The sequence below is a fragment of the Sorex araneus genome, chromosome X (assembly GCF_027595985.1).
Source record: "Sorex araneus isolate mSorAra2 chromosome X, mSorAra2.pri, whole genome shotgun sequence".
Classification (NCBI taxonomy): domain Eukaryota; kingdom Metazoa; phylum Chordata; class Mammalia; order Eulipotyphla; family Soricidae; genus Sorex; species Sorex araneus.
The window spans coordinates 31,746,946-31,763,007 of record NC_073313.1 but is presented as its reverse complement, the minus strand read 5'-3'; the positions used below and the strand labels follow the sequence as shown (position 1 = coordinate 31,763,007).

The 16,062-nt window shown below is 39.3% G+C and overlaps 1 protein-coding gene across 5 annotated transcripts in view; it reads left to right on the top strand.

The window, feature by feature from the left end:
- The window catches only part of DMD (dystrophin), a 2,715,231-nt gene extending 2,700,949 nt beyond the window's left edge, over nt 1–14,282 (top strand). For 3 of the 5 annotated variants that reach the window (XM_055122927.1, XM_004612435.2, XM_004612436.2), the window contains one exon: nt 11,731–14,282. In XM_055122927.1, the coding sequence (XP_054978902.1) occupies nt 11,731–11,828 (98 nt within the window). In that variant the 3' untranslated portion in view covers nt 11,829–14,282. Of the gene's footprint in view, nt 1–6,869; nt 6,902–11,730 lie in introns of all 5 variants that reach the window. The other 2 variants (XM_055122929.1, XM_055122928.1) reach the window with 1 other exon arrangement.
- The last annotated feature ends 1,780 nt before the right edge of the window (nt 14,283–16,062 follow it).

Here is a 16,062-nt window from a genome sequence, read left to right as displayed (position 1 = left end):
TTCTACTCTATAATACCTTAGTGACCTGAGAATATTCATTTATTTTTCTGAAGAAAACATAATCAAATGAAAATAACATAACAAGAAAATAGATGAGATGTTTGAAGGTTTGTGATATTATAAAATATAGTCACTTCCTGTCAAATTAGGCCTTATTTTGAGACTTTTAAAATTCTGCATGCATTTCCAAGGTTTGTGGGTTTCCCCCAAACCACCAGGTAATTCTTGGCCACCAACTGGGTGTCCTAAAAATTCGACTCAAATTCTATTACTGTCTGCAGGTGATTTACGGGCGTAGTCTCACCAGACTTTCCTCTCGGGGACCAGCCACAAATCCAGATTACCACCCGTACTTTTGACTGGCTGACTATAGACCAGAGGTTCCCATGACCCCCACATTGGGTTTGATTAATTTGCTAGAATGATTTCCAGAACTCAGAAGACATGTTACTTTCCTGACTACTGGACGTAATTCAGGAAGAGCCAAATAGAAGAGATCACCCAGAAAGGAATAGGGAAGAAGATCAGTTTCCAAGCATTCTAAAGCACTCCTCTCCCCAAATCACCCAAGTCTTCCCCAACCCAGAACCTCTCAGAAAACCCAGTCCTGTTGGGATGTTATGGAGGTTCCATTAGATGGGTGTGGCTGATGCAGTCATTGGCCTTAGTGATAGGCCTGAATCTCCAGCCCCGAGCCCTCTCTCCATCCACCTCTCCACTCACCACATAGCCAACCCTGATCCCAAGTCACCTCATCAACTTAATAGAAGATACTTCTAATGTCTCTCATTTGCCTTCCAGGTGCTTATGGTCAGTCTTTCAATGATGTTCTCATCACAGTGCAGTAGTAGTATTGCTATCATAGCAATAGGTTCTAGACGTCCTGTTCTAGAAGTCCTGTGCAGAGAATGGGGATGAGGACTAAAGAACAAAATATTATCTCTTATTTTTGATAACAGAATCATACCATTTTGGCAGTGCAAGAGATGTAATCCAGGGCCTCCACATGGAAAGCATGCACTTTTCCTCTGAGCTACATCCTCAGGCTCTTTTTTCTCCCCGAATTGAAATAAGTCTCCTCTTTATAAAATTAGGGTAATGATAAATGCCTTCTGAAAAGTTGTTTGGGGAAGCAATAGTTCTATTTTAAAGCATGTTTGAAAGATGGATATATGCAGTTTGCATGATATATATATACACTGTATATGAGTTTAGTGGAAAATTTTAATAGTAGATAAGTTAGGTTGCTACTACACAGGAAGTCTTGAAAATCTTAACATTGAGAAATTATTGACATTCCCACATGGAAGATTATTAGCACTTTTGATGTTGAAAACAGTGACTCCCAACCTTTTCTAACCATTATTGCAACTCAAATCAGGTAAGAATATAGAGCAAATGGTATGTATATATACATACTGTGTGTATACACTCACCATTATATATATGTACATATACTTGTAGGTAGTCACATATACATACAAAATTGTAATAGAGTCACATGTACAACAACATTTTCATGAAGCAGTTTTTCCCGTAAGCAATTTTTTTATGCTCTTTGGGTCACATTCAGTGATGCTCAGGGGTAGTCCTAGCTCTACACTCAGGAACTATTCCAGGCAGCGGTGCTCAGGGGACCATATGGGATGCTGGGAATCGAACCTGGTCTAATGCATCAAGGCAACTGCCCTACCCACTGTGCTATTGTTCCAGCCCCTGTAAGCAAAATTTCTTGACCCATAACTCACACCTCTTCTGTTTTAGTGTTGTTTTTAAATAAACTACTGGTTGCAACCCACTAAACTGATATTCTCTTCAAAAATACTGATTTAACTAATCTCAGTTTGCCCTGTCTGACATTTTTTGAATCTTTCTTTTTTAACATTTTACCTTGGAAGTTCCTGCCAGAGTTTTCCTAATTTCTTAGAGGACATTGCACTTTTAACCTAAGTCTATTATTCATGTTTTTCATTGTTGAGTTACAAAAAATGAACTTTTCAGTTGCTCCAGCTGTTTCGGACAGCTGTTTGAGTAAATCAAAACATATGTTAGAGCCAGAGGTCTGACATTTAGTGGAAATGTAATATTAAATACCACCTCTTTCCTGGTTTACTTAACCCTGCTAGATAATTATCCACAAAGTCTTCTTTAAAATCACAGTTTTTCATAAATGCACAGTATATGAATAGAGTTAACATGGACTTTAAACCAATAACTTTTTTTCTTACCCTTTGCCACAGTTTTTGACTTGGAACTTAAGGTTTGACTTGGAACTTAAGCCTTAAGGTGTCAGCTAATCTTTATCTTTCGGTCTCACTGTTAAGTACCTGGGATCCCAAAGAAATTACGCACCTTGTTCCTGGCCTTTCCACAAGTTAAATTAGGCTTCCGCTTTATCTTGATGACCTTTGCTAAATTGTTATCCAAATTAACAAAAGGGCTGTATGCTTTTTTATTTACTGATAAACCAGTAGCCAGCATATCCTGCATAATAGAAATATAACCCCCTGAGTGTTCAAGGTGTGAGTATGTGCACATGTCGCTTTGTGATTATATCTTTCCTGATCTATCTCCAGATTTAGTTGGCTGTTCACAACCACTTTGGAGATTTGAGTGGATCCATTTATATTAAGCACAGAACAGTAGCCAGTTTCTATCAAATCTATTTATGTATAGTCTGGCTCTGTCTCGAAGTAGAAATAGGATTCCACAGTGAAAAGAATCTTTTTTATAAGATAGAACAATACACAGTTTAAAAGTAAACTCTTTAAGTGATCTGTGTGTGCACCTCTGTTCATTTAGCAGTCTGACTGAGGTATTTTTACTAGTATGGGCATTAATGAAAGACATGCTTCCCTGGTCACAGTTAAAGTGCGAGGCTCTTTAAAAAGGAGGTGCTATTCTATATAGATTAAAGAACAGTAAGATCCAAGATAAGCTCACAGTCAGACGATTCAGACAGCAGTTAGCAGTGCTATGCTGCTATTTCTGCTGTCTGTATAATCTCTTACCTGCTGACCTGTGCCACGTTATTTTTATCTCCCACAATGCATACTATCCTCTGTCTTCCATGCCACCTCCTCCTAAATAAACCCACACACATTCTATTAAACGCCTCTGAGTTTCCACTCCCAACGGCTTTGCAAAAACCTGCCATTCCTTAAAAGCCAAGCCTTGTCTGTGGCTCTTTTGTGGAAGAGCAACATAAAGAACAAAGACAGAAGCATCATGTGCTCTCTTTCAGAAGCCATTCTGTTTCCTCTCCTTCCACAAAGGATTTGACCACTTACCTTTACCCCAGTGTACGATAGTCTGAGGACCAAAAATGGCACCGTGCCTGTTTTATAGAGCTGTATTGGAACAGAGTCACTTTCACTTATTAACATATTTTCTATGGTCCCTTTCTCTCTACAAGGACGGAGTAGTTGTATCTGAGTCACGCACTTGCTACAGAGAGTATGTGACTTCTAAAACCTAAAACTTATTTACTCCCTGGCCCTTTAAGAAAACTTTGCCAGGGACTAGAGAGAAAGAACACTGGGTAGGGCGCTGGCCTTGCACATGGCTGACCTGGGTTCAATCCCTGGCATCCCATATCCCTGAGACCTGACAGTGAGTGCAGATCCAGGAGTGAGTCCTGAGCCCTGGGAAGGGTGGCCCCAAATACAGAAAAAAATAAAATGTTTGAAAATCCCTGCTTTACACTGCTGCATCGTGTCCAGTCTAGTTCATTACAAAGATACATAGATATATTTCCCAGATTTCAATGTCAATTGGCTTTTACCTCAGCAAACTTGCTTGGAGATTGACGAGTGCATTTCTTTTCACCCATGGTTCCTTATGTTTTAATACTGGAGGGATAGCCATTGGAATCTTCTTTCACTTGCAATGAAACAGAAATCTTAAAAAGAGACTCATTCTCCCTTAACTCTTTTAAAACACTGAATGGAGAGAAAGACGTTGAAGAGAACCAGAAGCCGTAATGCACTGGGCTTCCTACTCTGAGACAATGAATTACAGCCAGTCATTTCAAGTGCATTCAGCCTGAGAGAACTTGATTTTTCTAGACCTGAACAAGCCTTCTGTTTAGGCTCAAGACTCCACCAGCACACTTCCTGCTCCTCTGGATTCATTTCCTGACCATATACCACATGGCCAGACAGTCACTGTAACTGAAGGATTTAGGAAACCTATTTCCAAAGAACATACTTATGAAACGAGACTGCTATCCAATATTTGTACTTATTTTAATGTGGCAATCAGTTAGCCATTTTTCAGTATAAAAAGGATCCTTGCATGTTAGAAAACACTGAACTTTTCTCTTCTGGTGTTTGGGCCACACCCAGGAGTGCTCAGTAGTTACCTCTGGCTCTGCACTAAGGAATTCCTGCTAGAAGTGCTCAGGGGACCATGTGAGGTGCTGGGGATTAAACATGGGTCGGCCACCTGCAGAGCAAGCACCCTACCCACTGTACTATTAATGTACCCCGTTTTAACAGTTAAATCAAAAATAGACCTTTTTGTCCTGTATCAATGAAGCATATTGGAACTAAAGTAATGGAGAGGGATTTTGAAAGGGATCTGTGAAGTATGTTTTACATAAAACATGGCTTCGAATGAAGTGCCTGAAAATAAAACTTAACTGATTTGCTGTGTGTTTAGCATTGTTCAGTTGATGCTTACTTTAACAATTGTTTGGTGTAGAATTAAAGATACATCGCCTTTATCATCAGCAGGGCCACAATTATACCCCCAAAGTAAATCATTCTAACAACATTATCCTTTCTGATGTCCAGAAGTTTAAAAAATAAACCCAAGAGAATAGTTTGAACAAGCTACCAGCCCTTGGTTTCCAGGCTAAAGGGTAATGGGCAAAGCCAAATTCCCTGAAACGCAGAAGGACCCTTGGCCTTGGCTGCCCTAATAAATAAGGTACCTAGGCTATCTTACTAATGCAGTTCAGCCAGTATTTATTAAATATCCTGATGGTGGAGGTACAGCATGAGGCACTGAGGGGAGAAAAGTAAGTGAGCAGTGCGGGAGCCCTGCCGCCAAGGAGCTCATAGTCTTGTGAGTTAAGTGAATTAATTCTGTTGTCAGAAAACATAACTGTGAAGTGTAGTTGAGTGTTTTTTTCAATTTGCTAAAGGAGTCAAAGGGAATGAGTAATTAGTGCTAGGATTCATTAGAAATATGATGAATGAGGAGCCAGGTAGATAATGCGGGAATGAAGATGCTTGCTTTGCTTGCAGTGAACCTTGGTTGGATCCTCTGTACCACATACAGCCCCGAAAGCACTGCCAGAGGTTATTCCTGAGCACAGAGTGGGGAATAGCCCCTGAGCACCACTGAGTAAGACTCAAACCTTACCTCCACCCCCAAATTAAATTTTCTCCCTTTATTACAATCATCTGGTATGGACTTATCACAGTAATGTCCACCACTAAGCGGCCAGTAAGTAACCACTTTGACCTCTTACCTGGTGTGAGGACTATCATGAATACCTTAATCATGCTTGTGATTTTTATACTAAGGTGCCTCTGATTCAGGAAAGTTCAGAAGGAAAGACAAGTGCAAGGGGCACATGTAGGCAGGAAGAGAAGGGCCATACCTAGAAAACTTTCGATGTATATTAGAAATTTCACACCCTAAACTTGAGTTTTGAAAGATCTTTTAGAATGCATGCTAAGCTAGCAGCTCTCAACATTTTCACAGAGATTTAGTCTTCATTAGCTCTAAGCGGGATGGATTGGAGGAGAGGGAGAAGCTAAGCCAGGATCCCATATATCTCTGCTTTTCTCTACTCTACTTACCAGGATTTCAGATAATATTGTTTTAGGAAGTCTCATTGCGAAAGGGTCAGTGTGAATAAAGTAATTCATCATTACTTTATTTTAAACTTGGTAGAGAAAAGAACATACTGTTCTCAAAGCATATGGGTATAGTTAGGGGTCCCTCATTTTCTAATTTTTCTAGTACCTTTCTTACCAGGATCTGCTATTAATACATGAATAAATGCATACAGGTATGGGATACCATAAACAAGGCCTTTAGCTATCAATAATCAAGGCTCCTGGTATTTGCTAAATAATGAAGAATAAGTTGATGGCTCATATCTGGCTCTGCAGCTTACCCATCAGTGGCACTATATCCTTCTCCCCATTTTTCTTTCTGTAGAACATTCTAGAAATGCCCCCTAGTCCCATTATGTACATGCTCAGCTTCTACCAGAGAGCAAAACCCTCCCAAGTGATAGAATCTTAGCATCTTTGTTAAATAAAAGTCAGATGCTGTTTATATCATTGTGTTTTGATTATCAGTTGAGAGAGTGGATTCTGAGATGTTTGGACATTAAACCTGAGATTGTGCAGTCATCCTGGGGGGGGGGGGCAATGCTTGATTTGTCACATTTCTCTAGTGTGCTAGTTTTCATCCACTTTTAACTTGTGAACTCTATGGATTCTATATATAAGTGATGTCTTCTAGATCAGTGTTTCTCAATTAGGGGCCATATGGCCCCACTTGTGGCCCCTAGAATATTCCAAGGGGGCCCCAAGTAAATATCACATATATGAAGGACTATGGGAAGGAAACATTGTTGGAAGAGGGCTACAGTGGGGGAAAAAGGTTGAGAAACACTGTCCTAGATCATGTTATCTGTTTACACTGACTTTAAGTGTATGTAAAGGTTATTTGACTGGATGTGTCTTTGGGTTTTTTTCCCCCTTTTTTTCCAGAAGGTACTAAATGAATGGTCATCTCAACATTTATTTGGTAAAACAATCAAATTGGTTATAAAACTGTATATTTGTGCATGGAATTTGTTTCCTTTCTGATATTTCTGCCTCTTCCTCTTTCTGTTATTAAAGGAAGAAATACCCCTGGAAAGCCAGTGAGAGAGGTTAGTGAGATTCAGGCTCACGGCCATGGCTTCTGTGTGTTTCATTCGCTTTCTATGTTTAGTGTTTGTGTGAGAATTGTTCTTGTGCACACGCATGTAACACACCTGTCATCATGGAAGGATGGTAGTCACTTCCCCACTTGCAGCTCATGAGGAACTTTCTTCAATGTTCATTGCCATTGTCATCCCCAGGACAACAGGACATCAGGTTGGGGGGAGCCAGAATCGCTTTGGTGATGGCAACCCTTTGAAGTCCTAGTTTGGAATCCTGCAGCTCATCATCTGTTGCTATTTGCAACACAAACAACATCTTTCAAATGAATTTAGCCTTGAGCATAATGGATGAGTCATAAAGCTTCCTTTTACTTCCAGGACCCTAGCGTTTTCAGCCTGTGCCCTTGGCTTTTATTCTCCCGGGGTCGTTTTATTTTGTTGTTTTTTTCCTGGTTTCTCCATTCCTCCTTTCCCACGTTTGCTGAAGGATGTTGAACACTTGCCATGTGCCAAGCACTGTTCTAAGAACTTGCCATCTTTTTATTATATAATCTTCACGGGAAAGCTAGGGGTGTGGACTCTCGTTAACCCCGTTTGACAAACGAGAGAACAGGAATCACAGGCAATGAAATGGTAAGGCCAAAAGGGATAGGGCCAGATTTGGAGTCAGGATAGGCAACATAGGCTTAAATCTTATGCTTTCCAGACATGTTTGAATGCCTGTGTCCTCGTAGCTTCCCTTTTAGAAGGGGATCTTTTTGTATTTGGCTTTTGGAGCCAGATAGAACAATAACCAATTAGGTATTTTTAAAAAAACAGTGGAGTCATAAATGTTTTTTTATACTTTCTCATGGTTAAAATAGAGAGTATCGGTACAGCATTATCAGTGATTACAGTATGGAGTTCTGCAGTGAAACCTTCATTATCTTATTCTACCAGGAATATTATCTACACATTGAATTACCTAATCAAATGAATATTGAATGACAAAGTATTACATAACAGTCCTAGTGCAATAAGATTGTCTTTCCCCAGAGTTTAGCGTGAAGGACGTGAGAAGGAAAGCTGTCCCGTGGGTGACAGTAGCGTGAACTATTCTGGGAGTTAGATTGGATGGGTAGAGAGTCCTTACGTAAGAAGGCTCTGGATCCTAAGCAACAGGAAGGGACAAGAGTAGCCACTGATTCATTTAAATTCATCCTAGAAATTCTGCCAACACCTTTCCAGCCATGCAAGTCTAATAATATGTTCCTTCAATGTGTCTCCACCCGTAACGCTTTCCAAGACTTGGGGTAGTGAGGGCCCAGGGAGGGCTGGGTAGGTTGGGAGGAGAAATTGAGGAAACATGAAATCTGTGAAGCACTCAGTGTTCCTGAGAGTTTGCCTCGCTCGTGTACTTCTTATGTGAATCTTCTTGGGTTCCTTATTATGGTAAGTGCCCCTTACAGTTTATTTTAGCTTGTTGTCACATACTTTTGACCGCCTCAAACATGTTTCACTCATAAGCATGTTATTCAAAAGGGGGAAACGGGCTGGAGCGGTAGTACAGCAGGTAGGGCAGTTGCCTTGCACGCCGCCAACCTGGGTTCAATTCCCAGCATCCCGTATGGACCCCTGAGCACCGCCAGGAGTGATTCCTGAGTGCAAAGCCAGGAGTAACCCCTGAGCATCTCCGGGTGTGACCCCAAAAGAAAAAAAAGGGGGGAAATGGGGGGAACATATATCCCCTCAGGCAAATGGGCATTTGGAACGTTTATTTCGTGGAGCGTTTTATGGTCAGAAAAGTTTTTAGAAAGTTAAAATGCTGGTGATTTTAATGCTATTAAGTACCCCAAATGTACAGTAGACCTGGCATTGTTTTTTAACATGAAACTATGGGGAATACATAAGTACATTTAGCTGCTGTGTTCTGGCTTTGCTTCGACCAATGCAATGCTAACCATTTCTTTGGGAATTGTATTTTTTCAAAAAGAATGCCAGATTGCTATTGAGGTCTTGAACCTCTGCCAGAAAGTCTCAGTTCCAATCACTGTGGAAAACAACTCCCTCAGGCAGTGGTGGCCTCTGAGACTAAATGTGTTGCAGTTAGCGCCAACTTGGAAAAACATACAAGTGCCCTAATGTTCAACGCATGGTGCCTTTGTGTTCCACAATCCTTGCTTAAGAATGGATTAAATTTATGCTTTTCTGTAGAAGTATTTTTGTGTTAACTTCTGCCCGCAGCTGATTGCAAACGCCTGGATCCTGCCTGCTTTCCCACTACTTCTTGTGCTTGTAGTGTGAGCTTTACATTTTTACCTTAGAAAGACCTGTCAGGTAAAATTAATGTCCTCACTAATGCTCTGCCTTACATACATGGATAATAGAACCGGTGTGCACATTTGTTTTCTGTATCCATGTCACAGTGCAGCACTCTGCCTTCAACGGATGATTTCATATGGATTCTTGGGGGCAGCATTTTTTCTCAGGGAGTGGGAATTTCTTTTCTGATTCTCATGCCAACCCTCCATGAAAGATGCTGCTATCGTTATTCAGACAAAACAGTATTTGGAAATGAAGTAACTAAAGGCATAATAAAGATATGGGGAGGTGACTATATAAACATTCGTCTTGCCAGCATAAGGACAGCCATGAGATCATTTGTGAACATTTAAACAGCCACAGCAGGTGAGAGATTTTCGTGGGCATATGTACGCTATATTAAGAATAATGAGCCCTCGTTCTACCTGCTAACTTTTTAAATAGCAAATACGCCTAGATTTGGTGACTCTTGCCAACACTCAAGGAGGTTCCTCCTAGGTAGTAACTCAGCATTAACTCAAGGATTAGAAGCGGTGTTTGGGTGTATAAGCTTTAAATACATTCACTGACCTTTTTGATCTTTCAACTGCAGTCTGCCTCCCCTAGTACAAGTATAAAATATGTACTTTTTATTATCAACAAGTTGAAGGGAATGAATCTTTACTATTTCACTTATGTTCTTTCTGTAATATGTGTTCTCGCTACCAAATGGGACTCTGCTAAAGTCAGAGATGGGTAATGAGAGGTTCTCTGAATTATAGCCAGGTATCAGGACCTTGGGTTTTGGCTTTACTGGATTAGTTAATAGCTATTAAAATTACAAGCAATTAAAAATGTGCATTTTCAGTTATGCATGAATAATTGTGCTGATTTCCCAGGGTTGCTGGATGGGCAAAAATAAATACAAGGGAAGATGCTACCTTGTAGCATCAGTTATAGCTCTGTGTTCTAAAGAGTAGTCAAAGGCCCTCTATGGTGGGCTAGAAAAGTCAGAGAATTTCAGTTCTTCACAGAAGGCAGCCAACTCTTAGGGGCCCACTCTCTGAATAGTACATGCTTTAAAATATTTCTATTTGCAGGCTCAATGAAATCTAACATGATTTTTTAAGCTCTCAGTGATCACTGAAACTCTGCACTAATAAAGCTTAAAGAGATTTACAAACTATCACCTTAATATAAATGACTGAATAATATTAGACTTTGGATGTCTTAATTTGAGCAGTTCTAGCACTGTTTAAGTGCCTGCCTTTGAATTCTCTTGAGATCACATATTTAAAATACGTCTCTTTAAATAAATATTAGAATACCTGCCCTGGTCTAATTTTTATAGGGATTTTTTAGCAACTATCCTGGGAATCTGCAAAGTTGATACATGGCAAGACAGTAATAGCATAGGAAAGTGGTTTCAGTTCCAGAGGCAATATTTGAATCATGGCGTGATTTACTAATGCCCAAGAATTGAAATTAGCTACATAAAATATGGAACACACACAAGAAAGGCAAGCGATAATGTCTCAGATTATCTCACTCTAGATCTGAATTTTGCAACATTACCCGGGAACATTGTGCTGCTTTTATGCTCCATGCTGGGGGATTAATGCTAGGTCAGATCACATTATTATTAAAAGGCTAGTCTGATAGTTAACCCTCATTTAGGAGGAGATCAAAATGGCTTCACAAGCGAGCCAAATCCATGCTAGACATATGGGTCATATTATAATTAGGCTCTAGAGTAATTTGGAATGAGGTGCGATTTTTATTCTGAAGCTTCCTAATTCAAATGTTAATAGTGTACGAAAAGGTCAGTACACGAGTTTATTTTTCAAAATCCAAGTAAACGCAGGGAGAAGATGCCTCTACCATAGCCTCAGAAGGGAGCCAAGAGCTTGAAACAAAGACCTTTTTAATGACAATCATAAGAGCCCAGCAACGGTGGCGTGACAATGGTGGCGGTTCAATAGTTAAAAACAGGGGAGTGAGGTGGGGTCCGGCCCATGGGGGATTAGATGAAGTGGTGGAACATATGTCCAGCATGGACAAGTCCACAGACCCAGCATTTTTGATTGTCGCTTGGTGGCCCCAGAGTACGTCGGGTGTGGCCCAAAACAACCAACCAAAAATCAGTGCAAGTACATAGTCAATAATCTCTTGCAGCAAAGTGGACATGTTACATCATCACGCAGTCTTGCTATTAGGACAGGGGTCTTTGTGCTTATCCATAGAAACCTATTGATACTAAAATCGGTAAGATAAGTAAGTCTGACATTTTTCTATACAAATGACACCCATAGCCTAATCTCCTTATCCTGTTGTGAGCTGATACTAACAAGGTAGAATAGCTTCATTAACAAGGCTTTGTGTCTTTGTGAAAACTTTTTTAAAAAAGCAAGTAAACCAAATCATGTTGCAAATACCCTTGATGCATCTTTTGTATTGTCTTCACCCGGAAATGGGAAGAGCTTTCCCAGATGGCAAGTAGCCAGGTGGTAATACCTGCACCTTGAGTAAAGTCTGTCTTTCTCTTTGTTTTCCAGGACACAATGTAGGAAGCCTTTTCCATATGGCAGATGATTTGGGCAGAGCGATGGAGTCCTTAGTTTCAGTGATGACAGATGAAGAAGGGGCAGAATAAGTGTTTTACAACTCATGATTCCCGCATGGTTTTTATAATATTCATACAACAAAGAAGATTAGACAGTAAGAGTTTACAAGAAAAAAAAATCTATATTTTTGTGAAGGGTAGTGGTACTATACTGTAGATTTCAGTAGTTTCTAAGTCTGTTATTGTTTTGTTAACAATGGCAGGTTTTACACGTCTATGCAATTGTACAAAAAAAAGTTATAAGAAAACTACATGTAAAATCTTGATAGCTAAATAACTTGCCATTTCTTTATATGGAACGCATTTTGGGTTGTTTAAAAATTTATAACAGTTATAAAGAAAGATTGTAAACTAAAGTGTGCTTTATAAAAAAAAGTTGTTTATAAAAACCCCTAAAAACACAGAGATACAGACACACACTCACACACTTGCACACACACATGCACACACACACATACACACACACACACACACTTGGAGGCAACACATTGTTTTGCATCCTTTTAACATAATATCCATAATTAAAGTCATGGTTTTTCCTTTTCTTAAGTATTAAAGATAGGACTTCCTCTAACACCATCAAATGACTATTTCCCGTTACTCTTTTTGGAATTTTTGACTGAGTCGCTGTGGGGTTTCGTTTTATACATCTATATGTCTATGAGTATGTAAATACTATAGGTATATAGAAACATTTCTGGAGACCTTTAAATCTCTTGTTCAAATGTTTTTGCCACTTCCTAGTGGAAAGAAATTGCTTCTGGTCATCCATGCTTACCTGCTTGGTCTACAACGAATTTTCCTGAGAGCCTGGTGCCAGAAGGAAATTACCACACTTAAACAGCGTCTGGGGCTCCAGATGTTTCTCATTTTAAACTTTTCACTGACAACTACAACACTGAATTTTTTTCAAGAAACATGAATGAGTACACAGGACTTATTATGTCAGAGTAATTCATTAGTTGATATATTCAGCTTCTGCTGCTGGCAATGCCACTAAATAGTTTTAATGATTCTTCATTGGAAGTAAGAGCATCAGAAGGCATGTTGAACTTCTAAGCTGTGAGAGGAATATGGCTTGGCTGGAGGGCTATGAAGTCCCAGCTGACCCCAGGGAAAGAAAAAACCATTCTTGAAGGAGGGGATGGATGTGTCTAAAGATACATAGAGATCTTTAGAATGACAATGGAATTATTCTTCCCTCTTCTCACAGACAAACAGCCATAGATTTTCTTCTTTAAAGATTTTTCTCCACTGCAGTGAAGTTTTAAATTTCACAAGGCTTAATTTGAAAATAACTCTTGGGAAACCGTGTAAGACAGTAGTCCTAATAACATTGTGAGACTTTTAAGTATTGGCTGAGAAGCCCAGGAACTGTTTGCCTCCTTTGCATTACTCTCCAAACAATTCCATGCAGGCTTGGGAGAGTGCAGATTGATTTGGATGTTCTTGATGGGTACTGTCAGATGAAAGGTACTCTAAAGCCTTTTGAGGGGATCAGGCAGGTTAAATATATGAATAAACAAAAATCATTCAAAAAGAACCACTCAAGAGGACAAGCTAAGGACTGCTAGAAAAAGCTTTACTCTTTCATTTCATCTTATTAGTCTTTGTTTTATAAAAATCATTTTCCAGTAGAAATCACTGTGTGACCTATTTTGCAAATCTGTTACCTCTTACATCAAGTGTAATTAACTTTTGGAGAGTGGGTTTTGTCCATTGTTTCATTAATAATAATTAACATCAAACATGGCTTCTCATGCTATTTCTACCTCACTTTGGTTTTGGGGTGTTCCTAATAATTGTGCACACCTGATTTCACAGCTTCACCATCTGTCAATTGTGTGAGCATTTTCTCTATTTTCTTTTTTCTTTATAATTTCCAAAAGAAAACCCAAAGTTCTAAGGTAACAAATTACATATGATTTGGTTTTAGTCTTGTATTTTTTCCTTTCTGTGATGCTAGACTTTTACCCAAGGAATCTTTTTAACCACGACTTAAAACTAGGGATTATTTTACTTCCTACTAAGAAGTTTTAAGTTTTATTCTTAAATCAGAGGTAAATAGAGTGCGTAATTTTAATCTTTTTGTTTTGTTTTTATCTTTTAGACATTAGTTCTGGAGTGAGTCTGTCAAAATATTTGAATAAAAATTGAGAGCTTTATTGCTACATCTTAAGCATAATTTGGACATTATTTCGTGTTCTTTATAACCACTGAGTATTAAAATGTAAATCATAATGTAACTGAAGTGTAAACATCACATGGCATGTTACGTCATTGTTTTCAGATACTTGGTTCTCACTTGAGTATCATAATATATTGTGTTTTAACACCAACACTGTAACATTTACTAATTATTTTTTTAAACTTCAGTTTTACTGCATTTTCACAACATATCAGACTTCACCAAATATATGCCTTACTATTGTATTATATTACTGCTTTACTGTGTATCTCAATAAAGCACGCAGTTATGTTACAAAAAAATGCTGAGTGGACTGCAGTACTTTGTGGGGTAGGGGTTTGTCTTTAACTTGGGGCCACTACTGATGCGGGGCGGAGGTGACACACAACAATGGTCTACCCGATCGTTCTAAGGTGACCATCTCTCCTCCATCACTGTGTAAAAGACCAAAAGGGCTACACACAGAGGTGCTGGGGGGAATCCATGTTGCATAAGGATTAAACGCTGAACCTGACACATTAGGCACGTGAGCTACCACTTGAGCTATCTCTGTGATCTTGCAGTACTTTGCAATTTTAATCTAAATTAATTTCACACTATAGCACAGTGGTTAGGTGTTTGCCTTGCACTTGGCCGAGCCGGCTTTGATTCCTCCACCCCTCTCAGAGAGTCCGGCAAGCTACCAAGAGTATCTCACCCGCACAGCAGAGCCTGGCAAGCTCTCCGTGGCGTATTCAATATGCCAAAAACAATAACAAGTCTCACAATGGAGACGTTACTGGTGCCCATTCGAGCAAATCGATGAGCAACAGGATGACAGTGATACAGTGATAATTCATGTGCACGGCTAAAAAAAAATCTAGAAAGGCAAACAATGGCAAGACCCTAATATTTCTATTCCCACATTATCTTCCCTGCCATATGAGTAAATATTAATTTCATATGTATCCTTCCAAAGTATCTCCTGATATATAAATAACATATTCATTTCCTCCTTTATTATAGAGGCATTTTATGCATCCTCTTATAGACTGCTTTTTTCTTAATTCGCAAACTTGAGATCCATCCTTTATTTTAATGAACGTGGGTCTTTTCAGTGTATCAGTTGGTTTCTCAATTTTTCTGAGGTCAGAGAGGGAGTACAGTAGGTCAAGTACATGCTAATTGATCCCCAGCATCTCACATGGACCCCCAAGCACACCAGAAGTAATTCCTGAGGGCATAGCCAGTAGTAACTCTTAGCCATTGCCAGATGTGGCCTCAAAACAAATTCTTTCATGACATAATATGCTAGCATATATCTCTGAGATTCTATTAAAAGTTTCCCTCTGTCTGATATGTGGGGTGCTTTCAGACTTTGTCTGTAATAATGCCACACTTTTCTCATTTCACCATTTTTTTATTTTCGTTTGAGGGCCACACCTGGTGGCCTGATGGTGTTCAGGGATCACTCCTTGCAGGCTCAGAGGACCATATGGGGTCCCAGGATCAAACTGGGGTTGGCTGCATTCAAAGCATAAACGTTTCACCTGCTGTACCTCCTGCCCCCTCCCTCATTTCACCATTTCCCTTGTGCAAAAAAAGAGAAAAAAATTAACTCTGGGACAAATTCTTACAAGTGAAATTTCTAGACTAAAGGTGTTAATAAGCATTTGCAGCTCAGAAGAAAATTTGTGTGTAGTAGTAGTAGTATCATCATTGTCTGTTTTCTGTTAAATGACAAGTATGCCTATTAACCAGGTTGAAATCTACACTTCCCAAGAGAACTGTGTATCATTTCTATTATTATCAGTGATACAGTTCTAAAGGGAGGTGTAGGATGGTGTCCCACCCAAAACAATGCCTCAGAACTTGTTCTAAGGAGGAGTTAGGTATTGTGTTCAATCTATCAACAACAGATACTGTGACAGAACTCATCCTTGTAGTTTCTTATTAGAATTCTATTTCTTATTAAAATTGAATGACAATGCCCTTCAGAAATAACCAGAAGGAAACTTTGAAAGCAGAGGTTTATAACTTACAAGATCTGGAAATTACACAGCAAATGTGGGCCATGGAATGAGTACACGCAGGGGA